Genomic DNA, 27333 nt, shown 5'->3' with positions numbered 1-27333 from the left:
CCTTCTGTACAGGATGAAAGAGACGGACCACATTTCCATGCATGTCACATGACTACAGTATGCCACATTTCCGATGGAAATCATGGTTGAAAGTGATGAACTCGTCAAACAATGTGCTATACATTGACGCCACCATTTGAATCCTCCTCTTTGGATGCCATTTTGAGGGATGAGGCCATTCAATTATGAATATTTTTTCAGCCACAGCTACCTGATTACATTCAGGTCTGACATTTTTTAAGTACATTGGTTGTGTCTTTCTACTGCTAACGCTATCCCAGCTATATTTCTGACCTGCATGCTGTACCGCAGAAATTCCCACTTTATCTCACAGCCATCGGGTACCATCCAAATTATCTTGACCATCTCTTAGCGACGTGTAGCATTTACAGTGCGCACGGAAAACAATGCTTCCGCACTCAGAAGGTGTACGCAGCTATTCGACAAAAGAATAGCTCAAAGATAGTTGCTAATAGACAACCAGTCCTCCCACAATGCTCAATTTTATCAAGTTGCAATGTCGCATCAGGGCTAACAATGAAATCGCAGACATAACTATTACACAGCAATCTCCTCCACGCTTCCGCCACAGACAAGGAGAACCATCACATGATTGTTTGGCACCACAAATCGAATCTCTTCCTCTATTGCTGTTTCGCAGGGAATCCACTTCCGATCACGCCTGGTGAAAGCAAAGGTCAGCGCACTGAGCTAGTTGTTCGCTCCGCATTCGCTCCCAAGACGGTTTCTCGAAATGTCCGTGCGCAGTGACTGACAGCATGAGGTCTTTTCAACGTCCGACATCGCATGGAAGCGGCGATTGATCGTCGAGTAACATCACAAAGAACGTGGATCCTGCGCCTCAACTTGTGATCTCCACGTAGAGTGCTTCTCCGGGTTCCAGGTAGAGCTCGCGAAAATTCACACGTGTTGGTAGGCTGGAGCACGTTCCCACCACTACGTTTCCTTCGAAGCCGAGATCAGAGAGATCGCGGGTCAGCCCACGGGGTGCAAAGTTTGCCACCACAGCATAGCGGGCTCGACGCGGGTAGAAGCGCTCCATTGCAAACACCTCACCGCACCGACGTAAGAAGCGAGTGTTGCACCGACGATGTCGGAGGGACGGCACGCCGGCCATGTACAGTGTGACGACAGTGCTCCTGAGCTCGGCGGCTCTTGCCAAGGTGTCGATCATTTCGCTGGCGTTGTCGACGTTCTTAATCACGTGGTCAGGATGCGCGGGCATCCACGGCCTTGATGCTGGTGACGAGAAGTTCCCGTGTGCCGCGTCACTCCACTGCATGGGGGCTAGCTGCCCGGTCCGGAATGGCTGCAGATGAAACGTTGTGAGAAACATTAGCCTTTGTAGAGCGGCAATGTAGCAATTAGAAAAAGCAGATGCTGATTGATTAAACTAAGCCTTTTAATAGACTAAGAGCGTAAAGCAATCGCGAAAGCTTCTCTTTTCTTCTTATTACTGATATATTAGGAATGCAAAAAAAAAATCACTTTCGCAAAAAAATAATTTTTAGGTAATTTAGACCTGAACATTGTTTAAAATTGCTGTGAAGTTCAATTTAAAAGCCTGAACATGGTTTCATACTAGGCTTCCTTTGTTCACAAATCTGTCGAAAAAATGGCTGCTGAATTATTATTGGCTCAAACAAGGAAGATATTTCGCTGCACTGACTGGCAGATGAAGAGTAATATGCAGTCCTGAATGCTACAAAGAGGTCAAACTGGAGAGAATATTATAAAAAAAAACGTTAAATGAAGATTTTAAAGCGCAAAATTATACAATAATCAAAATATGGTTATGTGTTAATTACTCGCAAGAATATATAGAGCATGAAACAGAGATTTACGCAGCACCGTATTTATATCCTTGCGGAACATAGAAATCGCAGCAGTTACCTTAACCTGTCAGTGAATATTATTGCCAAGACAAATTCCATAGCAACTGTAACGCTACACAAGATTTTATTTCGTGAGCTGTTCTATAGGCATTTATAATACAATTATGGAAATTTAATTTTGACTGCTGCTTACAAAGTTCGTTGATATGGCTAGCGAATTGAAATAGGGTATATCGATTTGTGCACCAACCTTCCCTGTGGTCTGGTCCAGTGAGTCCTTCATACCGATCTCGTCCCCATAGAACAGAGAAACGGAGCCTGGCATGCCCCATAGCGTGAACAGTGCTGCCAGAGGATCCACATCCAGCAGCCGCGAGGCAAGGCGAGGGCTCTCCGAATCACCCACGTTCCATATGAGCCACGGGTCCTGCGACAGAATCCCAAGGTTCAGGGTTAACACTTCCCCTCCTATCCACGAAGCTGCGTGATATCTGCTTGTGAAAATCGGGAATCTTCAATTCGCTAGCTGGGGTATCTCCGTCAGTGCAGGCTTCTATAACACTGCTTGTGATGTGTCTATACCTTTCCAGAATTTCTTGTCTGTGTTGCACACTTAGGGCAGACATCTAATTATCAGTGTGACTTAGATGAAATTTTTGCTTCTCTAATACTGGGCCATGCTGTACTTTCATAAAGTGTTAGCCATTGGGGAGCCGTGCTCCTCCGGTTAACTTTTATTTGCTACGACAGAAAAGATTATCCCTGCGTTATGAATCACTCTAGAGCGAATAACACGCCTACTCTTTACAGTACGCAGGAAAATATCGCAACTTAATATTCTACGTTAACGCAGCGCTTTGATAACCTCTGAAGCAAAAGTGCAGCTTGTTAGTACCAATTTTAATTGCAATCAACTGAATCGCCTTGTCTTTCAAACAGATAAAGGCAGATCTTTCGTAGCCAACCATGTCCTGCTCAGATTATTACGTATGAGTTAATGGCAGTTCCTTCACCGCAACGAGCGTTAAATATTAAGCTAACACTCAACCATAGAGCCATGTACCCTCTAGACTGGTAGCAAGCCGCATTCCTGTAATCATGCAAACAGGATACAACTATCTCATTAGGCGCAGTTATCATTGGCTCTTGCAATTTAGGTTCCAGACGCAAAAAAGAGTGTTTAAAAGTTTAGGTTCAGTTTTTTAAAAAGTGACTTTGTTCTGCGGCACGCCAGGAAAGCAAATAATGTTTTTTTAAACGCCTCTCGCGACTCTTTTGACAAGTGTGCCGATTCATTTCTAAATACGCGTTGTTTTATAAACAACAAAAAAGAAAATGACCTATGATATGCTTCTACCTCGCTTGGAGGCTGGCATGAAAAGAAGGTGTCAGTGCAACTAACCGTCGCCATGTTCGCGATGCCTCCGCACCGCTGGTCCTGTGCAGTAGGAACTCCCGTTCCGTTCTCCTCTCCGGGGGCGTTGCCTTCACTCAAAGAACGCGCCACGAACCTCGTCTGTTGCGTGACTTGCGCGTAGCGCGCTGAGAGGATCTGAGTCACATTTTCGGGTCCTCCTTCGAGGGGTACGTGGACGTCCAGCAGGTCGAACAAGGCAACGATAGGCTGCGCAAAGAGGGAGCTCCTCTCGGCAAGCTCCTGGGCCAGACCCACGGAGGTCATGAGCACACGGCCACGCTCGTCTGCGTAGTCCTGTTCGTCCAGCAAACGGCGCCATGCCAGCAGAATTTCGTACAGCTCCCGGTCGTCTTGCACCTGCATCACGGTGAGCAAGCAGGTTGAAGCGTTAACGTTAAAACGTTGAAGCACATGAGAGTATACTTCCAACTCAGTTAAGACTTCCATTTCCTGGGGCAATGATCGATCGCGTCATCTGCAACTGGAAACGCCACTAATTAGTAGAAAAAAAAGCAATTTTTCAGTTTCCTTGTATTCGTAATGGCGATGCGTCAAAAGCGTAAAACAGTGTAGAAAACAATTTATTTCAATACTAAAACGCAAGAACATAATTTGGCATTGAATGTTTCTTGCGTCGATTCAGTTTCAGTTACGCCGCCCGAGCGGTGGCTACGACGCCACAAGCTTTGTTCTGAAGGCGCGAAGCATGCAACGGCGCTTATAGAATACGTTATCTTTCCACCACTGGAGAAAGCTGTAGAAGAACAAAAACAATCTTAAATAAAAAGCTTTGTGGTATTGAAGATTTACTAGCTCTATAAAGCAGAAGTATGTGCTCCGCCAATTAGACCACAATGGAAAGAAAAAAAGTTTGAAACTCAATACGGAGGATATTAGCAATAGTGGGGGATTCTGAAAGAATGGCCCGTGTCTTCGTGCGAATCACGCACTGTTTCAATAAAGAAAACGCGTGATAAAGAGTTTCCTTATGACTAGGTGTTCATTTTCTCACTTATTTCAGCTGCGCTACTATATACAAGTAAAACACACTGTGCAGAAATAACTTTACATTTTCTGCCTTAGCCGTTAAAGTGTTTGCCTCGATGCGCCGCCCTCTATTCTAATGCATATGTTTTTGCTTGCGTGACAAGCAGAGCAAACTGAGAAGCAGCGCGCGAGAATGTAACCACCACAATAGAATCTAAACGTCTAAAACTGATGACATTGTTTAATGGTCTCGTGCAGTAGTATCGCCCTCAGCACGTTGACGCCGTATTCCAACGCCACGCTACATATTCTTCACTCTTGTACGCTTTACGTCCGGCTCCTACGGACATTCTAAACAGCACGGTAGCCCGTCTGCGTATTCTTGGCCGGTTGTTGAATGCAGTTTTCGTCAAGCATTACTTGATGGTTCTCGTCAATGATAGATTTGAGTTAAGCTATAGAGGCCTGTTTACCGCGAAGTGGTCAGCGGGCGCTTATGAGCAATAACTCTACTGCTTCAGAAACAAACTCGGAGACCGCTTTGGTCGCTCAGCTGACCTTCACCCACATCAAGGTGAAAGTGTGACGGCCTGCCAGGGAAATATCTCGCTAGCTATGGTGCGTTGTAGTAAACTGCTGCATGACATACAATACCAAGACCTTCCCTTCATTTTTGGCCATGACAATTAGTAACTTTCTTAATGGCATTGACCTTTGAGCGTGATATAAGACAAAAACTTTAACCTTGACTCTTGATCTTTCTACTTGATTTAATGTTGACACATGTAGTTCTTTGTTATGTCATGAACACGTGAATGCTAACGGGATGACGCCAGTTTATTACGTGTTAGCGGGGATAAAAGCTACTACTTTGCCAGAGCCAGGCGTATAGAGGAAGGCGAAAGAAGAGAAAAAGAGTGTTTTAAAGTTTGCCAAGCAAATTGAACGTTAGTGCAACTGTGGTCGACCACTGCTAATTATTTTCCACATTGACGTGATGTCTCTTTCTCACTTGCTTTAACCAGTAAGTTCGGCTCCGGTTCTTCGCATTAGCTGAGACGCTTTGTCACTACATCAAGATGTATTAAGCAAGACATTTTTTAGCTAATATTGTTAGCGAGCCACAGGTGAACGCGCGATTAAAACGCCTAAGACAGAAAAGCGTGAGCGAATGAAGGAATCGCTCAATCGCTCCCCAAGTCCAACATGCAGCGTTGCCGCCTCCTGAATGCGCTAAGCAGGAGTGTATCTTCAATCTGCTGCTCCAATATTGCTACGCAAACGGAAGTGGTACGACAGTCGCAGCGACCAATGCTCTTAATTCCACTCTCTTCATCCCATTAATTGCTGTAAAAATTAAAGCGCATTCCATCGAAGGTACTACTACAATTGCATGTCAAATGGTTATATGCCAAGGTGATAATGCTCTTGCATTACACAGTTGGCAGTAATTGTGAAAAAAAGACGTATGCAATCTTCCACATTAGACATTTCTGTGAACAGTTTACTGTGGAAAACTCTCTCTGCTTATAGCACCTGAAGTCTGTCGAGGTGCTTTAGGTAGAAGCCGTCCACGCCCTTGTCGAGCCAGACGGAGAGGGACCGCATCACCTTCTGCCTCACATCAGGGTGCGACCAGTTCAGGTACAGCTGGTTTCCGAATGGCCGCAGGGGGTCACGCCTGTCGTCATCCTCTGCATCATCCCACTCGTCTTCTCCAATCCCCTGAAAAAAAAAATGAATCGAATGAAGTTAGGAACAATGCGAATATGGAAGGAGAAATTTGCCAAAGATGTTCTGGACTCACTAGAAAGTTGTCACTAGAACGTATACAACAGTTGCTTATGCCTGCACTCACCGGTGGTGCTGAAACGTGGAAGCTAACTAAAAGGGTTCTACTTAAATTGAGGATAACGCAGAGGGCTATGGAATGAAAAATGGTAGGTGTAACGTTAAGAGAAAGAAAGCGCGTAGAGTGGGGTTGAGAAACAACTCGAGTTAATAACATTCTAGTGGAAATTAGGAAGAAGTGGGTATGGGCATGGCATGTAGTGCGCAAAGATGACAATCGATGGTCGCTTAGGGCAACAAACTGGATTCCAAAGGAAGGAAAGCGTAGCAGGGAGCGGCAGCAAGTTCAGTGGGCGAATGAGGTTAAGAAGTTCGCAAGGGCCAAGTGGATGATGCTAGCACATGACCGGGTTAATTGGTGGAGTATGGGACAGTCGTTCGCCCTGCAGTGAGTATAGACCGAATGCTGCTGCTGATGCTGTTGACGACTATAATGAAGCGCAACCAGGTGAGATAGCGCGCCGTCGTTTGGCTCATTTACGTCTTTAACTACGTACGGCAAAATACGACGTCCTCACACAGCACATTTAGTATGACGGACGACGGCGCAATCTAGTTTAATCTTTTTGCTTAGTTATATCGCACTACTGCAAGATGAATCACCGCTTTCCATTTTTAGCCGGGACTGAATATGCCACAGTGACTGATTTTGCGTATTTTAATTTTTAAAGCTATATTATTACTATTTCATTACTTTTATGATAATACTTTCAATTCCTAATTCTGTTCTAGATTTATTATTGAATGTGTTCCCTTATTTTATGTATTGCTAATTAGTCCGCCACCTATGGCTTTAGTACTAATTGTCACTCACTAACGACCATTCCGATCCATTACCTAACACTCCATATCAACTACAAGCCCCAGTTTTCTTGCCGTATAAGGATCCTTATCTGGACAAAGCGGCACTTCATGGATGGATGGATGGAATATAGGAGCGTCCCCTTTGAAACGGGGTGGTAGCAGTAGCTATCATGCTCATTTTTTTCCATATATCTTAATTTTTGATTTAGAATGGTTAACTAAACCATCATTCTATTTATTAAATTTTGCTCCTACATTACTAACATTACGTCACTTCTCTGCTTTTAAGCCACCAATCTTCCAGCCGTTTTTTGCTAGTTTCCACAGCCGGTTTATTCACCCGGCCACTTTATCTCTAACCCCCAGAGCTTCAGGAACAGTGATTGCGCCTGCATGAACTTCCGGACGGATACCATTGCATTCGAGTATAATATGGTCAATTGTTTCACTGGAGTTTCCACATACAGAGCATGCGTCATCTCCATTGTTAAATTTCTTTTTGTAGCTGCGTGTTCTAAGGCACCCTGATCTAGCTTCAAAAAGTAGGGCACTGCCTCTTGAGTTATCAAAGAAATCTTCCTTCCTGATCTGCATTTTCCACTTACGGTATAATTCCACACTCTGTTTCTTTTCCATCGAATTTATCCAATTTTTACCTTCTGTGTTTTTCACCTGTTGCTCTTTATTTCTCCGTCCTTGTTACTAGCATACTTACTAGTTAGTTTCCTAGTTCTTTTCCTCCATTGTGAGTCAACGCTTTTTAGGTACAGGTATTTAAATACCTTAGCTGCCCATCTGTTACTGTCCAATTTCCTCAGGCGTTCCTCATATAATATTTTACTCTGAGGTTCCCGTACTTCAAAAGATGCCCAGCCCATATCTCCCTGTACCGCCTCATTTGTAGTTTTGCCGTGGGCACCTAGTGCTAATCGTCCAACGGATCTCTGATTTGTTTGTAATGTCGACTGTACCTCTGATTTTAGGCACAAAACCGCAGTTCCGAAAGTAAGTCCGGGCACCATAATTCCTTTCCAAATACCCCTCAAAACCTCATACCTGTATCCCCACAATGCCTTATGCTTCATTATCCCGGCATTCCTTCGCCCTTTGGCCTTAAGTGATTGCTCATGCTTTCCAATGTATGCCAATCCTTCGTTTACACATACCCCCAGATATTTATATTCTGCTACTCTAGGTATTTCATGGCCTTGTAGTTTAAGACCCTGATCAGTTGAGCCGTTGAAAATCATCACACCCGATTTAATTGCGCTGAAACTGAAGCCTAGAGCGTCCCCTTCCTCTCCGCGACACTTAACTAAAGTTAACTACTTAACTTCCCTTTCCTTTGTAGCCGTATGGCTGCGCTTAGGTGGATGCAATGAGTAATTACTCCCTTATTACAATTCTACTCCACCGTGGGGGATTCCCTTAAATATTTGTCCAATAATATTTCTTGGCGCCCATTTTTTCTCATAACCAAAAACACTGTAGAGATCATTCTACACGGTTTCGGCTAAGACTCCTAATTCTGGCATACAAGAATAACCCGTGTAAGCCAAACGTTGTAGCTCATCCTAAGGCGTTTACTTCCCCAAATCGCCCTGCCTACTTACGCATTCTCACTGTTTATTTCGTTAACTTTGGTTTTTCTATTGTCGGCTTGATAGAGAAGAAAACCGAAAATAGGTATGACAACCGTTGCACTGAATGAATTTTTAATTAACGAATGTTTGAACAAATACGTTCCTGCGATCCTTGCAGCTGCATCATATAGCACGAATGAAGCTGTGTGCACAATATAAGCGACTATTTTGACTTTGCATCAGAAAACCATTACTAATAAAATACTAATTATCATTAGAAACGGGATCGCACCACGAATTGAAGTCTGTCGACAAAGAAGGTGCGCACGATGTCTGTCGACAAAAAATTAAGGTGCGCACGATGTTAAAAGTTTGTTTATCGGTGTCCTGGTTTAAATTATTATATACCAAAAAATACGAATTTGTAGACCTTCAAGATTGCTTTCTTTGTTGGATATATCTAATACGATACGTCTCTGGGTTACGTTTGAAGCTTGAAAATCGCTAATTTATTTTACATTACATATATCACCACCAGAGTCAGCCGTGCACCGTACGAGCGACATAATTTCATCAAGGAGCAATACGAAAAAGAAAACTCACCATACTTTTCATATCCGCGTTTTTGGTTACCGGTAGAGTACAGGTCACTCCACTTATACGGAGAAAAAAAAAGTATATGGTGATTTCTAACTAGACCACATCCCAAAGGAATTCGTGGCCGGAACTTACGTAGAACGAGCGTTCGTTCCAAAGAACCATAGGAGCAAACGCAATTGCAAATGCATGAAGTTCGAGTGTAGCAGTTGAAAAGACTAGGCATAAAAATGAACCAGGGTGCTAAACTCGCTTGCTACTCAAGACTAGGGGAAGGAAGCAGGAACATAAGTGTGCACCATTAATGGGGGATAGGAGAAACCTGCAGTTAGCATTCGCCCGAAAAGTATATGCTTGGTTTATGGAGCTTTTCTTGACCCCAGACCTTGCTTTTGTAAAGAACACTAACGAGAGCCTTGGCAGTGATCACTTCATCCTTATGATATCGTTCTCCCCTGCGAGGATCAGACGAAAGTTAGGAGCAGTGAAAATAACTGACTGGAATGCGTTTAGAGAGCATTGCGACAAGGAACCAATTTAATCTGTTGAGGCATGGAGCAAGGGACTCAGCAAGGTGTACGAAAGAGCCACTAAGACCATGAAAAGAACGAACGCAGTCCCTGAAATTGATAACCATCTACTGCGGTTATGAGAAGCTCGTAGGAGTATGACAAATAGGTGGAGGAGACAGAACGGCAATAGGAAGCCCAAACTGAAGATCGCCGAGGTCACCACTCAGGCAGAGCAGTACGCGCAAGAGCTCTCTAAACAAAACTGGGGTCACTTATGCGACTCACTCAAAGGAACACTAGGGACTGCTAAGACTTGGCGTTGCTGAGGGATGTCATCGGCCCAGCCACGTCTAAGGCGAAAACCAGCAAGACGCTCCACCAAATCGCCCACAAGTACCTGGGATACGATGAGGAGTCGATAGACAAGATACGAAAACGGTACAATGTGGAGGTGGACATCCCCGGCTGCGCAGAAGTGTATCGAGGAATTGAAAATGAGAAATTCAACCGTCCAATGACGAATGACGAGGTTTACGTGGCGACCAGAATGGATGTCGAGGACACGCCAGCGGGAGTAGACAAGATCGGCACCACCATTATAAGAAATCTAGGGGCGGGACAGAACGAGAGCATCACAAACTTTTTGAATGACGTAGAAATCATCACCATCCCGAAACCAGGCAAGAAGCCATATTTGGAGAATATGCGGCCTATCTTACAGACCTCATGAATGGGGAAACTGTATGAAAGTATCGTTATGATCAAACTTCGGAACTATTTGGAAGATTAAGATCTCATGCCACACACACAATTCTCGTTTCCAGCCTAAGCTATATCGACGCAAGACATCTTTCTTCTCGACAAAGAAGAGGTTCTTAACAACGTGCTAAAGTATGAAGAGCACGTGATCATGGCTCTCGACCTCAAAATGGCGTTCGACAATGTTAGTCATGAAGCCACACTATGGGGTCTGAGCAATCTACATTACGGACGAAAGATTCATGGTTACGTCAAGGCCTTCCTTACGGATAGGACCGTGAGTATAGGGATCGGCGACTTGCGATCAAACATGATTAGTATGGCTAACAAGGGTACGTATAAAAGATGTGTAATCTCGCCCCTTCTCTTCAACATCGCTATAATTAGTTTAGCGGAAACGTTGAACGCCATAGACGGCATTCGGCACGCAATGCACGCCGATGACATAAATATTTGGACGAATGAGGACTCGCACGGTCTCAAGGCGGAGAGGCTACAAGCAGCCGCCGACTGTGTCGACAGCTACGCAAGGGCTATGGGACTTTCGTGTTTGCCCGAAAATCTGAAATTCTCAGATTTGCCCCGATACCACAGTAAAGTTGACCTCACTGTTATGCTAGCCGGGGCTCGCATACCAGAAGTGAACGTGCTTAGAGTGTCGGGAATGTAGATTCAGTCCAATCAGGAGTCGAAACATACGATCTGATTGCTATCTAGATCTGCGGCCCAGATAACCAGAATGATTAGGCGAGTGACCTATAGAAGAAAGGGGATGAAGGAGGAAGACACGCTCAAGTTCGTGCTTGCGCTTGTGGTAAGCAGAGCTACGTAAAGTGTTCGTTATCAACACCTGCGCCAGACAGAGGGAGAGCAAGTGGAAGCGCTCCTGAGAAAGGCGTAAAAAGACAGCGCTGGGGCTGCCAATACGAACGGCTAACGGGAATTTAATGGCCCTTGGCTTAACAAATACATACGAAGAGCACCGGGAAACACAGCTTGTCTCTCACAAGATGAGGCTAGAACGCATTACGGCGGGACGAGCTCTCGTCCGAAGACTAGGCCATTATGACCGCATACTAGAAATTGAACGGATGATAGACCTACCGGACGCGATCCGGTATAAGTTTGTAGTAGCGTCAATTCCCAAGACCATGCATCCCGTTGTTCATCAGGTAGGCGTAGCTGCAGGGTGGAAGCCTTTGCCAAGATCTATTCGAACAAGAACACCGTCTGTGTAGATGCGGCGATGTATTCAAACGAAAGAGATGCGGGAATGACGGTGATAGATTTAGAGCTAAAGGAGAAAATGAGCGCCTCGCTACGGAACTGCGCCATATCTGATGCCTAGGAGGCCGCTATTGCTCCGGCGGTCGCTGACGGCAATAGGTCGGACGTTCGCTGGTAGTTATGACCGGTAGTTATGACCGCTTGCAGAGGATTCACCAACGGCAGGATGGCCAAAAAAGCGGCCACCATCTTGAAGGCCGGCAGTATAAGCGACGCAAAACAACTCGTACTTTGTGGTCCGGGGAACGTCGGCATTGTGGGAACATCCAGGCCGATCTCATAACTCAAGGTTATGCAAACATAGAGAGGACAGATGCCTAAGAGACCGATCAGTGACTTGTACCTACGCAGACATTTTGGTGCACTAACAGAGGAACAGAAGCCAGTACCCACCGCCCAACATGTTATTAAACAGGGAGCAGTCGGTGTCTTGGCAGCAGCTACAAACAAATTCTCATTCATGCCTGTCTTTATACAGCAAGATACATCCGACCGTATAGACAGGGACACAAGTCCCTGGTGTAGACAGAAACCGACAATTTATCATATTACATGGGCCTGCCAGAAAATAGATGCAGTGCCTATAACTCACAGAGCCCCGCCGGAGCAGTGGGAGGCTGCGCTGTCCAGTTAGGAATCGAAAGACAAGCTTTTGGCTTTGAACGGGTCAGCCGGGCAGTCCTAGAATAAGGACCGAACCATAGGAGTTCTACGTTATTATTTTTTTTTTGCATTATATAAACTTTGCTCTCTCTCTCTCTCTCTCTATCTTTTTATGAACAAGCTAAGGTTTTTTCGGACGCTTCAGTAAAATGCTGCTCATAATATGGAGCACCATGGGGTTTTTTGAATTCCAATGACGATACAAAATACTCTGATGCCATGTGTTTCTCGTGGCGCTGCGGGTCCTGTAGCGGGGATATCAAAAATATTAGTGGTGCACCAAATGCAGATCGTGGGCGGGCTTTCAGTTCGTAACGAGGATACGCAGGCTATGGAGGAAGTGGCGATAGCCCTACCCGCAATGCACTCCACATCGAAATAGATAATTGCAGATTCTTAGGCAACTTGTAGGCTCTATATCATGCCACCAGAATGCACAATTTTGAGTAAATGTAGGACTTAGCTGCACAGAAGGAGCTAATTTTGGTACCAGGCAACCAGGGAGTTGAAGGAAACAAGCATGCACACGCTTCGGCCCGAGCGTTTCTTCCCCGGAGTCCTTCCACGTCCTCCTTTGCTGACTTAGGCTCCCCCTCTCCGTTAACAATATATTCAGAGATATTACAGCATTTGCTCCTTGAAAGGTAGACATTCCTCAAGCCCGTTAAGGGTCTTAGCAAATCAGAAGAGTGTCACCTTCGAAGGTTACAAACCATGTCATTTAATAATGCAGCAATACTTCACGTCATTGAGCCTGAGTTTTTTTCGGCTCAGTGCAAATTTTGTGGCAAGAAAAGTTATACCATATAGTATGGGCTTGTCAACGAAATGCCAGTATTGATATAATAATTCAGCCAATGTGGGAAGACTGGGAGGCGGCCCTGTTCAGCTCGGACCTCAAGGAACAAAGAACCCTCGTCGAAAGAGCACGGCCAGCGCCTTTTACCAACGATGTCTCGGACTAGCGTGATTCCGTTCCCTCAACGGTAGGGTCCTCTGAGCAGCGTCACCTGGTGACAGATAACGGAAATATTGTAAAAATGAATAATAGCGGGTGTAAAGCATGCCGAGCTCGTTGCTTCAGTGGCGCAATGGATTGACACTACTTACCTCAGCACTAAGCGCGTCAAACAGATGTTCGAATAAGGTTACAATGAGCAGTGTTTTTATTTCTTAATAGCAGCAAAATCAGCTGCGAACAGAGCCGCGAGAATATGGCATGACAATGGTGACACTAATCAATTAACCTTCACCGTAATCATTTCCTGCCTTCAATGAGTGTATGTTACTTTTAGGTTGCGTTTAGAGACACCTTTTGGTAACTATCGCCATTTAACCCGCTGAGAGGCAATCATGTGAGGAGAAAGAAGTTGCGGGACCCAACCGTTAAGGAGACGGAATTACGCCTCGGACTAGGGACCCGATCAGCTTTCCCTTAATCTAAAACGTTTTCATCATCATCATCATCCTACTAGGAAACGCGGCTTCCTCCTCAAATATTGAATACGAATTCAACGCCTCAAGAAGCATGCAGATCTAACTAGGTTTGAAACATGGTGCAAGACACTGCCTTTTTACAGCAAGCGCGCCATTTTCTCACCATGAGAAGAAAAGCCAAGACAGAGTTATCAATGTTCTGCAAATGGCCACGAGTCCATTAGACTCAAGAAAAAATTAAGGAGCTTAGTCAGAAAAAGGAAATAGGATGCGAGGCCAGGAAATTACGTTGCGGGACAAAAGGCATTACGTCGAAAAAATTTCATCGTTAGGACTGCAGAGCAGGGCGATGATGTCTGAAGCGCTTTCCGGTCAGAAATTTTTATTTCTTCTCTCATTCGGCTGACTTCTTTTTCATCCCATCATTTGGAAATCAAAACTGCACGCACTTCTATTATCGATTGAGAGAACTCTTTTTATTGACAACTGAAGAAAGCTTTGTGTGCGAGGTCAGAATACTTCAACAAAATCGAAACGGGGTTCTTTTCGTGACTGAGATGAGCTTAAACAATGCCCTTTTTTTTTACAATGATACCGTTGCAGGAGAAAGGCGCTATGGTTAGTATCATGCATTATGCTAAACTGGAAAGCAAAGAATGATACTAAAATTATTACGACAAAGTGAATTATTATGAATTAGATTATGCTTAAATGAATTACTCTAAATGTAACTATAACAGCCCGGGGTTTTAAATTCTCCCGCACTCGCAAACACCCATGCGTCAGTTTCACATGAGCAAACGCTAAAAGATACAGAATCTAGCTTAATAAGGACTTCCGCGCCATGGTTATGCGAAAGAAGAAATGTATTTGGGCTTTAATTACAAAAACGAATTCTTTTAACGCTTTTTCTGTTTTTCTAACTCCAGAAATCATATTCTTTGTCCCCTTTGTTCTTACGCAATGAGAAGGTTAATATCGAGATAGGGTAATATGTCTTCTTTTATTTTCATTTGCCCTATTTAAGTGGTGGTCATCATGTGCAAGAGCAGTTTAGTAATTTCTGCTCAATTCCGATTTCTCCTGTCACTCGTCTTTCCACTAAGATAGAGCGAATTAAGGTCACTAAATACGTAAATGGTACGAACAAAGCATCCCAGAAGCTTCACCACTGCAGTGTAAAGTGTCCTAATATTCGCACTTTATCCTAATTGAGGTCATAGCTTGACGCTCTTCCTGGAGCTGCAGGCGTTTTCGCTCCCACTTCACAATTTTCACTCTGTACGTAGAGAAATTTTACAAAACTTAATATAAACTAAACAATAAGTACTCTTTGAACCCTGGTAAACGATTATGCTGAGAAGCCTGCCCTAATTGGCGTCCTGGAGCTAGGTGAATTCAATTACTTGGAATGCTCCAATATATGTCTCTAAATCACAATGCTTGAATAGATTTTATAATAGAATATTTTTTTAAAGAACTGTGCCGGCATGAAAAATAAAGATACATTTTGGAGCACAGGTTACTGAATGCTACACAGAACATGAGACGTGTGCACACAAAACGAATTATACAATAGAAAGCTTTTTCAAACAAAGTATGGCAAGTGAGCAATGAAATTTACCTCATTGCACAGAAAGACACCGACAGCTATGGCTATAGTCAATGGGGATAGCGGATTTTTTCTGAGGGGTGCTCGGTACTTGACTACGTTAGCCGCAGCATGCTTTACTTTATGAAAAATTTAATCTTTTCTCAATAGTACTTAAAGTGAAAAAATTGATATCGCTTTATGTCGAATGGTCATAAAAAGGTAGCAAAACTTTATATTTAGTTTTTAATCTTTACCCGCATCTACCGGCAAATGCACAATGTTGAACCAGAGCGGTCTGCATCGTCCGACGGCCTCGAAGTGGTACTTAACCGTCGCACAACGCACCCAACCTGGCCGTCGAACTCAGGAAATGACCGTTCACGCAGAATGTCCAGGATGGCCTACGAGGTTTAGCCGTCTCGTTTGCCACATTGCTTTCCTTCTTCACAACGTCACTGCGTTATTTGCTTCATTGACAGAGAAGCACAAATCCTACAGACAACTATTGGTGGTGCGCAAGTGCATATTAAATATGGGAAGACATATTTCTCAGTAGTGATGTGACCGGCGACAGAACCGGTGAGGTCAGTCACTGACACGAAGCTGGGCGTTATGCTAGTGGTCGCACAATCGACGATGTTGGAGGAACCAGAAGCACTTCAGAGCATAGTGATATTAAAGATGTAAACGTACCACCCTCCAGTCTACACTGCCCCTATTGATGATTACCCACTGAATGTGACGATGCTGCTGCGAAGTCAAAGAGCTTATTTGCTCTTACCGTAGTGCCTCGGCCAACGTTCTGTTATCGTGGAGAAAAACTACAGACTATTCATGTTCTGTGTGCATCACCACCTTCTGAACACAGTCACCAAAAATATTACTTTCCCATTCGAAGCTCCTGTGGCAGTTCTGGATCTCAGTTGCTAAGTGAAATAATTTCCTCGACTGACCTTGAATCAGGATACTAGTAAGTGCAGGTCGATAAGGAGGACCAGAAACAAAAAAAAATATATTACACCGGAGTAGCTTACGATTTCAACGTTCTGCCTTTTGGATTCGGCTCTGCACTATCAGTATTAAAACGCCTGATTGACACGATTCTTTCCAACATGAACTACCAGGCGACCGTCATCCCCTTCGAAGACGTTGTTGCCTTTACGTCCATTTTCAGAAGCACTTTACGGGACTCAAATTGGCCCGTTGTACTACCTGTTAATAAAAATATATTTACTCATCACACTGTACTAAGCATACCATCAGGAACGTGCAAGTGGTCGTAGCTAGCTACGTTAATTGACGCAACTGATTAAAAATAACCTTGTTTTGGCACTAAAGCAATACGAATTTATGGCTGGAGCAATAGAGCTAATTTATTTTCCTATTCTAAGGTATTAAATTTCTCAGGAAGTTGATTGATTGAATGTCCTTTATTGAATGGGAAGGCTCATGGCCATGGATGGGGATAAAGGGGAGTAGACATAATCTTCATTGTTTATTTAGGTCGTCACTCGAATCACATTGCTCTAACCAGGCCACTAAGCGAGCCATACTTGGCAAATATCATCTGTGTGTTTGCATCAGTTTCTAGAAGGGAACGGTAGTTCAGGCGGTAGGGTTCGATCTCGGGGCGTCCAGTAGAAAAAGCAAGGCATTCCCAAAGTAAATGAGATATGCCGCCGCAGGTTAGAGTCGTACAGTGGGGGCACGTAATCATTTTCTCTTTATACTGACGCCAGCGGGCCATAATACGTGGCGTGTAAGCCGCATGGGCGATGAGCTTATTCAAAAAGACTTCTTGACTTCGGGTGAGGTGGGTTCTTCTCGTAAAAGGTGGGTCTGGTGTGGCCACCTGCATGCGATGCTGACTGAGGCTACGAAGACTGGTCCGAGTATAGTGCATAAGGGCATTAGAAGGAGTGAGTTGCCCGCCCAAGGTCGAATAAGGATGAAGCAAGGGGGGTGGGGAAGTAAATGTGGACATCCCACCTGCCAAGGCAGCCGCGGCGTGTGCCGCCGCATTGCCCCCTGATTCGTCCGAGTGACCTGGGGTCCAGTGAATAGCGACAGTTCTGGTCGCGAGTTGGTGGCGTTTAAGGAGGCGCTGTATAGCCGTAGCTGTTGCATCTTGTGAACCCGGAGTAGCGATTTCCTTGTAAGCTTCAAAGGAATCAGTAAGAATACGTAGTGACCCAGTTCCGGTGCAAGGCACTCCCGACAAGGCTCCCCAAATCGCGAGGAGTTCAGCGTGAAGAGGGGTACCCTGAGGTAGATGGCAGGCATAAGCGCCTGAAAGGGAAGGGTTGTCATCGCATACCCAGGCCATAGATGCGAATTCGCTTGTAATGGATGCGTCGGTGTATATGTCAGTCGTATCGGGGATTTGCTCTTGTCGGTGATGGGCAGCTAGGAGCTCCCGGGGAATGACAAAATCGCGGTTTATAGGTCGGCGATGGACGCGTGTGACTACTGGCATCTCCCAAGGGGGAAGTGATGCATATAGGGCTGGTGTTTTGTCGTTACGCTGTTCATCCCAGGCCAACAGGCGACGCCCCTGGACAGTGTTCTCTAGACGTATTCGATGACGCGTCTGTGACTCGGTAACGATGGTAGTGAGCGGTGGAAGAGCGGCCAAACGCTCAAGTTCGGCTATAGGAGTGTGCTTAGGTAGACCGGTAATAGTGCGCAGTGTAGCGCGATGAAGGCGTTCGACCTTAGCGAAGTCAGTCTTCGACAGCTGGAGGACCGGTGTACCATAGAGGATTTTTCCGACCGCCGCTGCTCTGGCCATCGCACGGCAGGCATGCTGCCGCGCACCGCCGTGCCGGTTGGACAGGCGACGAATAGTATGTAGCAGTGCTGGCCAAAGGCGTTGTAACTGACGAACCCATTTCTGGGGGCTGTTGCAGCTTGATATGGGCAGGCCAAGAATGCGGATTTGCCCATTTGAGGAGGTGATGGTGTTGCCTCCGATGTGAAGATGGATCTGCATACTGGGGTTGGTTTTATGTTTTCCGTCGATACTAATCAATTCTGTTTTATGTGGTGCGAGTTCGAGGCCAATTTTGGTTAGTGTATCTTCAAGACAAAGAAGGGCCGCCTGAAGTTCAGTCTCCATAGAATATTTGTCTACGTAATCCGCTGCCTCAGTCCAGACGGTAATATCATCGGCATATATAGCGAATCTTGCGCTTGTGCTGATTTCCAGATTCTCGGCGACGCGTGTCATGGCCAAGTTGAACAATATGGGTCCGAGAATGGAGCCCTGAGGTAACCCCTATCCAAGTAATAGGTTTTGGGCACCCATCCCGGAGCTTTGCCATGTAGCTGAATGGGTCTAGATGTCAAAAAATTGCGGATCCAGATTTGGGCACGATTACTAGGAAAGCGTTTGGCGAGTTCCTCCAGGATAACCTCATGGCGAACATTGTCAAAAGCTTTGTGTATATCGACAGTCAGGAGATAGTCAGGTAGCGTTTTACGATGAGCTCTATTCAGAACTCTTCGCAAAAGCCAAAGGCAGTCATGCGTTCCAAGGTTAGGGCGGAAGCCGGCTTGAGCTGGATGAAATCCAGGACTGACGTATTCAATGTAGTGACTAATCCGGGTATGCAGCAGGCGCTCGATGAGTTTACAGAGATGTGAAGTCAGTGCAATTGGACGCAAATTACTAGGAAGTCGAGGGTTTTTGCCAGGTTTAGGGATAGGAAGAATAAGAGAAAGCTTGAGGTTATCCGGTACCGTTCCGGTCTCCCAGTAAGAATTAATGATGTCGAAAAGGGCATCCTGGGCTGCCGAGTCGAGATTGCTAAGCTCCTGCCAACTAACTCGGTCGTGCCCGGGTGTGGCGCGAGCTCGGCCTCTTCCGAGGGCTGCTTGCAGTTCTCCCTTTGAGAATGGGCGATCCAGGTCTGGATCAGGGTTTCCGACTGGGAAAATGGAAACTGCTGGTGGAGGCATTAGGCTGGCGTGTGGGAAAAAGGTGCGTATAACTTCATCTTCAACATCAGCCGGGTTGCCATTGAGAAGGAGATCAGCGAGAGGTGGTGCCCCGCGTGCCTTGCCATTTAGGCCACGAAAGATGCGCCAAAGTTGTGATAGGCCCGGTACTTGTCCAAGACGGTCGCATGTAGAGTGCCAAGCCTCACTTTGCAGGTGAAGCTGGTATGCCCGGATAAGCTTGAATTGTCGTCGAAGAAGCACGAGATCTTTGTGACGTTTTCCGCGTGTCCGAAAACGTTGCGTGAGGTGATCTGCGCGACGCCAAAGGTTAGCCAGGTGAGCATCCATGCCAACTGTGGAATCGTCACAGGGGATATATTCGAGAGCTTGAGTGCGGGCATCTCGGAGTACAGACAGAAAGGAGTCAATATCCGAGAAGGGGGTCGTAGTATTAGCACGAAACTTGTCCCAGTTGAAAAACGAACGTGTTGTCCGAACGCGAAGACATTTACGATTGAGAGTGAGCAAGATGGGCAAGTGATCACTACCCCAAGAATTAGAAAGGACTTCCCAGCGCCGAAGAAGACGCGGTGATGAGAATGTAAGGTCGAGTGTAGTGTCTGCTTGAGAGGGATGGAGACCGATACGGGTCGGCACGTTAGGTTCGTTGCACAGGGTAAGAAGAGTTTGATCAAGGGCGTCATATAGGTGTTTACCACGTTGGTTAGGCTGAGATGAGCTCCAGGCTGCGTGATGTGCGTTGAAATCTCCGCCAATAAGAATAGGATAAGGGTGTGCTGCGTCTTCAAGGTCAGGGAGCCAGGAACAGGGTTCTGCCATGACGTTACCTGGCCGGAAATAGGCCGATGCTACGACGAAAGGTTTTTGGCCAGGGGGGAAGATTTTTACTGCAACAATCTCACGAGTGGAAGAGCAAAGGGATTGAAGCGAGAGCTGAGTGGAAGGACAATCGTTACGGATTAAGACGGCCGCCTGTCCCTCTGAACGGCCGTTTTTATGTTGGATAGTAGGTGTCTGGTAAGTGCAGTAACCAGGAATTTTACAAGGACCGCGCGTTTCTTGAAGAAGTATGAAAAGTGGACGGCGCTGAGGCACAAATGTACGAAGGGTAGGACCGTTCTGATTGAAGCTTCTGCAGTTCCATTGAATCCCATGAGCCATAGTGCTCATGAAAGGGGCACAGATTTACGGCGCTTACTATCGTCTGTGAGTGTGGTACGTTGGAACTCCTCAAACATAGTCTGCAGATGGCTCTGCATGGAAGTGAGGGCAGCAGTAAGAGTTGCATTAACTTCCTTTCGCAGAGTTTCTTCCAGCTTCTGTGTCTCTTGGGCGCGTTCCTGTCGGATTAGCCCGAGCATGTGGGTATAGGCGGAATCAGACGCTGTGACCGGTTGCGGCCGGCGGGTAGGCGAACGGCTTTTGCGGCCCTTCTGTGAGCGGCTGCGTTGCGGAGTCTGGGAACGAGTTCGGGTGTCCATTGTTATCTTGTCCTTAGTTATCATCTCTCGGAGACGCTGATTTTCCTGGCGTAGTTCAGATATTTCTGCTCTGAGGCTCTCAATGACCTCGGCTAAACCTGGAGAAGAGGTCTTTTCAGCATATGATACATGTTTGGAGACAGTATGTGAGGATGTCACCTGATGCGTATTCGGTTCATCCGACTCCTTAGGTGCCGATTTGTCGACAGGCTTTGCATAAGCTCGAGCCGGGCACTGGGCACTCAGGGCGATATGCGTGGAAGCGCCGCAGGCTACGCAATGAGGAAACTGCTTGCAGCCGGGGTCCTCAGGGTGCGGGTTCTTACCGCAATCCCGACAAACGGCGGGAAACGAGCAGTATTTGGCTACATGGCCGATGCGGTGACAGTTATAACATGCGACTGGGCGCGGGCGGTATTCACGGATTCGTGTAATCTCGTAGTCGAATACTAGCCGAGAAGGTAATGCGTCTGATGCGAAGGTCAGAAGTAGCAAATTTGTCTTGCCGAGCATGCGTATGTCTGTGATTTCAGCTGTCTCGCAGCGCAGATGTGCCATGATATAGTCCATTGTGAGGCCTTCTCTAATTCTGATCACACCTCGCGTGCTGCCAACCGCAGGCTGCTTCAGTGGGGACGTGTCCACATCGAACGCTTGGACAGAATCCCGCGTTCGCGCGATTAAACGGGTCAATGTACACAGCTTCTTGAAATGCTCAGCGTCCCTGACAGTTATGCGGATGCAGTTAGCAGCAGAATCAAAGCGGAGAATGGCCATATCCGAAAAATACTGAGACGGAGCGCTTTGCTCTATTGCGTTGGTAATAGCCTGTTTCGGGATGTTTGTGACATGCACTTTGTTAAGTGGCCTGATCAGAACAGTGAAATGAGGACGACTCACCCGTTCTGTGTGCAGACGTTGCGGGGACACCTGACGTTTGCGATAGGTTGAAGTCATGCTGCATCCTGTAGTTGTCTTAACCTGAGCAGGAGGGCTTCCAGAGACAGTCACAGCTGCGGCATCCATTTCCTCGTGCACTGTCGGCAATAGCGGGTAATCAACGCTCCCTGTAGCTTGTGGCGTTTGTGGCGTCGGAGGCACCGTTCGGCTGGATGCGAAGTACGGCGCCGCGTCCATCTTTTCATGCCCCGCCGGTAAGAGCGGGTAATCACAACTTCTCGTAACTTGGCTTGACTGTGGGGTTGTAGTCGGTGTAACCTGTGGCGTTTGTGGTGTCGGAGTCAGGGTTTGGCTGGATACGTAGTATGGCGCAGCATCCATCTGCTCGTGACCCGCCGGTAATGGCGGATAATCGGAACGCCTTGTAACTTGGCTTGACTGTGGGGTCGTAGTCGGTGGTTGGCACGGAGTGAAGGTCGCCGGGCGTAAAATTTTGAAGGTCACATCTTCCGGATGCGCTGTGGCGGCAGCGCCGCCCGGCTGTGGCCCGGGAGCAGCCGTGGTCGTGGTGGGCCCTGAGGGCGTCGATTAGGCTTAGCCCGTCAGAAACGCTAGTCCTTGAAAGCTTCGAATTGAACAGCGAGCCGAAAATAAAATTGTTGCAAACAGGTGCCGAACACCTTCACTGACCGTTTCGAGTGGGTTCAGGCCATATCGGGTCTAAAATCCACATACACAATTCGAAAAACACGGAGCCGAGGTGAACCGCGTCAGCTCGCTCTCAAGGCGGAGTCTCTTCCTCAGGAAGTTGCATATAAATACAGTGTTTGCTGCCGAATTGACCGTTTCAGAATTTTGGGCGCTTAAGTATCGCTTTGAGAACGCTTCCGTTAGAATATTTTGGTGTGAATAGGGATTATATACCATGATAAGTATCCAGCCTGCTTTAAAAACCTGCTGCATCTGCTGACAGTGGCCTCGCTTCCAGAAAGCAGCTAGCACTGCCGATTGCTTCTAAGCAGTCTCAGCCCAATTTCATTATAAAATGGCCACCCTGATAAAAACTATAAACACAAAACCTCTGAGCGCAAACATCGAGGCCAAAGGAGCATAAAATGTCTTCTAGTATTCTCCGCGTTTAAAAAAAAAATATCAGCAGTACAGTAAAAATTTGATAATAATATTATAATTGACTTTGCCCAATTTCTTCTTTTGTACTGACTCTGTTTGAAAGCACCGTTCAATGAACAGCGCTTCCTTTTATGCTGAAAATGCGCCTCTTAAGTTTGTTTCAACTTTAACCATTTACAGAGCGGAAAGGATTTTTACTACTTTAAAATGTACTAAGAGGACGGGTAAAATGAAGAGAGCCATTTATCAGGTCCTAATCCTTAGCGCGCCACTTTAATAGAAAATTTTCTTCGCTGACTTAAGTGTCATGTTGAAAAAGGCGTTTCAGCCTACAAATGCCTTTGGTGATCAATCTTTCTTAGTCAGCGACTTCTTGTATTCAAGCTGAAAATGCCTCACAATGAACTTATAGATACTGAACATTATAAAAAAAGTACTTATTCTGATCATCAAGCAAAGTTATTGCCTTTCAATGTCTTTTGTTTTATTTTAAGACACGTGTCGGGAGAGATATTTTTAGATTAGGGCTTTATAATGGACGCAATATTCGGGGCAAGAGGTACGCAGAAGTGACTGTAGAGTAAGACATACCAATCTGGCTAGTTCCCTACAGTTCACGCGCGTGGGCGAACATTTAGTTTTTATCTAAAGCTGGACAACCCTAACAAACATGTGGCTGCTTCTGATGCGTATGCTTCTGAGAGTGAGTAAAAACTTCAGCAAGGACTATCCGTCCGCACCCTAATAGGCACGCATTAGGGGAAACCGATAATCTCAGCCAGATGAACCGGCCTTCATTCGGGACTTTTGAGGCGTGATAGGACGAGGAGGAAAAACACTTAGGTTTTCAATCAAAGACAGGACTGTTCGGCGCTGTCCCGAGAGTCGTGAACCCCATGTCGCTCCCACGGGTTTCCACGCTCAGCCTAGAAGGGCTCAGCCTCAAGGCAGACTTTTAAAGGCATCCTTCTGACGTCCTACCGTACGCGCTCTGTTTTTCATTAGGACCAATGGGAACGCAATACGAAAGCAGCCGGGCTAGAGCGGAAGTCTTATCTGTGCCAGGAATAGCACTGAGCAGTCAGTCGATAAACGTCTGCTAATGAAGGAACACATTCATGGCAAAAAGTAGGCTGAACAGGGAGCCTAGCTATGGGCAGAGCTATTCGATGAATACTTCGCGCTGAGGAATTAGTTTCCATTTTTATTAAACATCGTTCTTATTAAACCATTCTTATTATATAGGCCATAACTTTAAAAAAAATTGGCAATTGTTTACGTGGAATAGCGTTGCTTGCGGATAATTGTGCTGCCCACTTTAAATCCCAAAAGTAAGGGGTATTATTCTTTTCTCTTTTCGAATGAGAAGTGTATTGAAATTGCTTCTTTCACACGTCTTCTCATCACTTATGAATGGCTAGAAATTCATTTATTCTATTATAAAGCGTCGGACTTTCATGGGTTGTGGAAGTAGAAGAATCTATTTGTCTTTCTGTAATTTTACTGTAACTTCTAATTTCTCTAAACGAATTCGGGGCAGAGATGGCTAACAGGTTTATATAAGTGTCGCTGTTCTTCCGCATACATGAATTGTTTATGAGCATTTAGAAACTTCTTTTGCTCTCGAATCACAGGCAATACTAATTCATGTTCATGCTTCGGCCTTGGCGTATTCGTGTCAACGTTACGTAGTGGAATAAAACCTGCTTAATTGTTTCTGATCGTTCTTTTCGAGTATAAGGTACAGACAGTACACAAATTTAACATGCATGCATTTGTTTTCTATGTATTTGCGAAAGCTAATGACCCCTTGCCAGTGGTGTCACGTGTTGTAAAAGAGCCAAGGGGCGGCACACTGCGCACGGGAGCTGCAGTGTAGCCATCCGTGGTCGACACGAAACAACCAAGGACACCCTTCGTTTCAAGCATGCCAGCTATCCCCCAGGGAGAGTTGAAAAATAAAACAGACCAAAGAAGTGCTCAAACCAGTCGAAATACATTCAATAGAGCCTTTAACGCAGTCCAAATCCTTTGCCTCAGAAGTACTATTCGCCGAACGGGCGTTGAGCTTTCCCGCATCATTAGGCATGTGAAACGCCTGTTTACGAACATCCCAGGAGACCCGTCATTCGCACTGAATCCCATGGGGGCTGTTTGTCCAGAGCTTACCATGAAAGGAGGGGAGAAATCGAGCGTTAATTAAAACTCGTCGAACGCTGCCGGTGGCAGCTGCCCTAACAGAGCTCGCGCCCTGTGCGTTGAAAGAGGCGCCTCTCCTGCCGACAGGCTCGTGTCGTTAACGGAAAGCAGTCTAAATTTAGAGGTGCCACATCCAAAGACCACTTCTAAATGATCTCTACACCCGCAATTATTGGGACGTCTAATCCGTCTGCCATGGCATTGGTGTCCTTTTCTCTCAGTAGTAGTGAGTACACCCTTATAAAAAGCATTTCAACTGAGCGTAGAGTGCTGATAAACCTATTCTTTTGATTGGCTTTCCAGTCGCCCACTACTGAGGTACTTTTTCTAATAACGAGTTATTAATTATCACTGTCTTTAGAAAAAGATGTTTTGAGCAGCAGCCGTTGAAGATAAGTTTCTGAAAATGTTTAATTAGGTGTATTAGCAGTAACCTAACTTTAATGCTTTGCAGAAAATAAATTTTGATCCAATTCCGAAACACATACTTCAGAAGGTTGCAATGTCAATGCGTTAGTGAAACCGTTATCCTCGATCTATACCTCCCCCACGCTTCAACCTCAATAAAAAATGTCTAGTTAAGCTAGAGTTCCCGCAGTTGGGATATTTTTTATCCTTAGGCGAATACATATGAGAGAGCTAGTCCTTTCAAGTGCTCATAAAACTCTGTTTCTTATAAGCGTACACAGACAAGGCCGAGAAGAGTCATTATTATATGGTTGAATGAAAGGGGAGGCATTCAGAAGAGGTGTACTCCTTTTTTCCACTCAAGGTAAAGCCTACCGGGTTTATTTTTATACATAACAGTATTCATTTGTGGAAGTCAAACCACAAGCTACATGGTATTTTGGATTGCCGTTCCAAAACCGCAGAAAGAGATGGGGCTTCCAGCCTGTTGAGTTTTCGCTGATAGAGTTTAATCCAATAAAACTGTATGACCATATAAACCCGAAATATTATGGTATTCTATCAGGCTCAGTTCTTGAAGGAGATATCTTGAACAAGGTTTTTATAAATGCAAGCTTTAAACCTTCAGTCTGTCTCAAGGTAAAAAAAAAAACAACTATGTGCTCAAAAATATGTGTTCTTTCTAAAAGGCACAATCCTTCTCTATGCAGCTGAGGCTATGTGGAACGCAGCCTACAAAAGCTACAAAGTTATATATTCAATGTTTTGTCTACTTCTTCCATTGGGCGTAGCCACTACATACTTACCATCAGTGCAGATTCGTTTATGGGGACGTAGTAGCCTGCAAACTCCCCGTAAGGGTCGAGGAGCCAATGAGCCGCCCAGGAGTGCTGGTCACTCGTGACAGCCAGATTGATATCCAGGATCACTCTCAGGCCAACTTCGTGAGCACGTTCTACAAACGCTGCGAAGTCTTCCATGTGGCCCAAATGTGGATCCACGTTGTCGAAGTCGATGATGTGCTCGTACTCCAGCGGATAGTCCAGCGCACTGAACACCGACGTGAGACGTACAGCCGAGGCTCCTATCCGGTGTCGGATGTAGTCCAGTCGAGTGGAGAGGCCGTGGAAGTCACCGAATCCATCTCCATCCGAGTCGACAAATGATGCAACAAACACTTCATACATGACAGCGCCTTGCCACCAGGAGCGTTGGGGGTCACAAGAAGAGGGTCTCAGCAAGAGGACACCGACCACTACGCAGAGTACAGCTACCAAGCAGGACACGCAAAGCAGGAGGCAGCCAATCCGGATGGCGGGCCAGTTCCAACCAACCGGGAAAGCAGTGTCGCAGCAGTCTTCCTCGTCTCCGAGGTTTCTTTTCTTGTTGGCCCCCGCTCGATTGCTCATCGCCACCGTTTCCAGCAAAGCCGTGGTGCTGCCGCTTGTATCTAGTATGCAAGAGTCACCACAGGAGTCCAGCGGCGATTTCACAGAGCTTCCGGAATCAAAAGCTCGAGTGAGAGCAGTGTAGGCATGGTGGTTGCCAGTAGAAAAGAGGTTACCGAGGCTAAGCCCTCTTCTCGCTTTTTCGTCTGCTTGTTCAAGCTGGAAAAAGTCGGTAGGTGTCACGACAATGTTGTTGTTCCTGCAAGTGTTTTCGCCATGCTGGCGGCCGCGTTGGGTGTGGTGATGATGGTGATGATATGGTTGGTTGTGGTGATGGTGTTGGCGCCCATGGTCATGTGAATGTCGCTTTGTGTTCCCTGCAAGCATCGTGGAAGAAGTGCCTGTGATTTGGAATATATCGCCACTGGCCCGGTCAGCAGCACTGATGACACCAACATTGACTGCGTCAGGCCCACCACGGTGCCGATAGTTGTGGTCCTCAGCGTCAGTCTCCAT

The 27333-nt window shown here is 45.9% G+C and overlaps 1 protein-coding gene across 1 annotated transcript; it reads right to left on the bottom strand.

Annotated features, from left to right (window-relative positions):
• Positions 1–233: 233 nt before the first annotated feature.
• LOC146176844 (uncharacterized) lies at positions 234–27333 on the bottom strand. The gene is made up of 5 exons (XM_084581047.1): positions 26236–27333; positions 5797–5985; positions 3259–3630; positions 2107–2283; positions 234–1330 (listed from the first exon to the last, which is right to left on the bottom strand). Exons 1-5 carry the CDS (start codon positions 27331–27333, stop codon positions 863–865), a joined length of 2304 nt encoding a protein of 767 aa, XP_084437173.1. The 3' UTR covers positions 234–862.

Source organism: Amblyomma maculatum, chromosome 10, assembly GCF_055883805.1.
Source record: "Amblyomma maculatum isolate TAMU_Amacu chromosome 10, ASM5588380v1, whole genome shotgun sequence".
NCBI classification, from domain to species: Eukaryota; Metazoa; Arthropoda; class Arachnida; order Ixodida; family Ixodidae; genus Amblyomma; species Amblyomma maculatum.
The sequence above is the reverse complement of the archived record's forward strand: the minus strand, read 5'-3'. Positions and strand labels throughout refer to the sequence as shown.

Coding starts and splice junctions, on each gene's coding strand:
- LOC146176844 (XM_084581047.1), bottom strand. CDS start 27,333: ATGGAGACTGACGCTGAGGACCACAACTATCGGCACCGTGGTGGGCCT. Junction 3,631..5,796: donor AGCACCTCGACAGACTTCAG/GTGCTATAAGCA, acceptor ACCGTGATGCAG/GTGCAAGACGACCGGGAGCT. Junction 1,331..2,106: donor TGGACCAGACCACAGGGAAG/GTTGGTGCACAA, acceptor TTTCATCTGCAG/CCATTCCGGACCGGGCAGCT.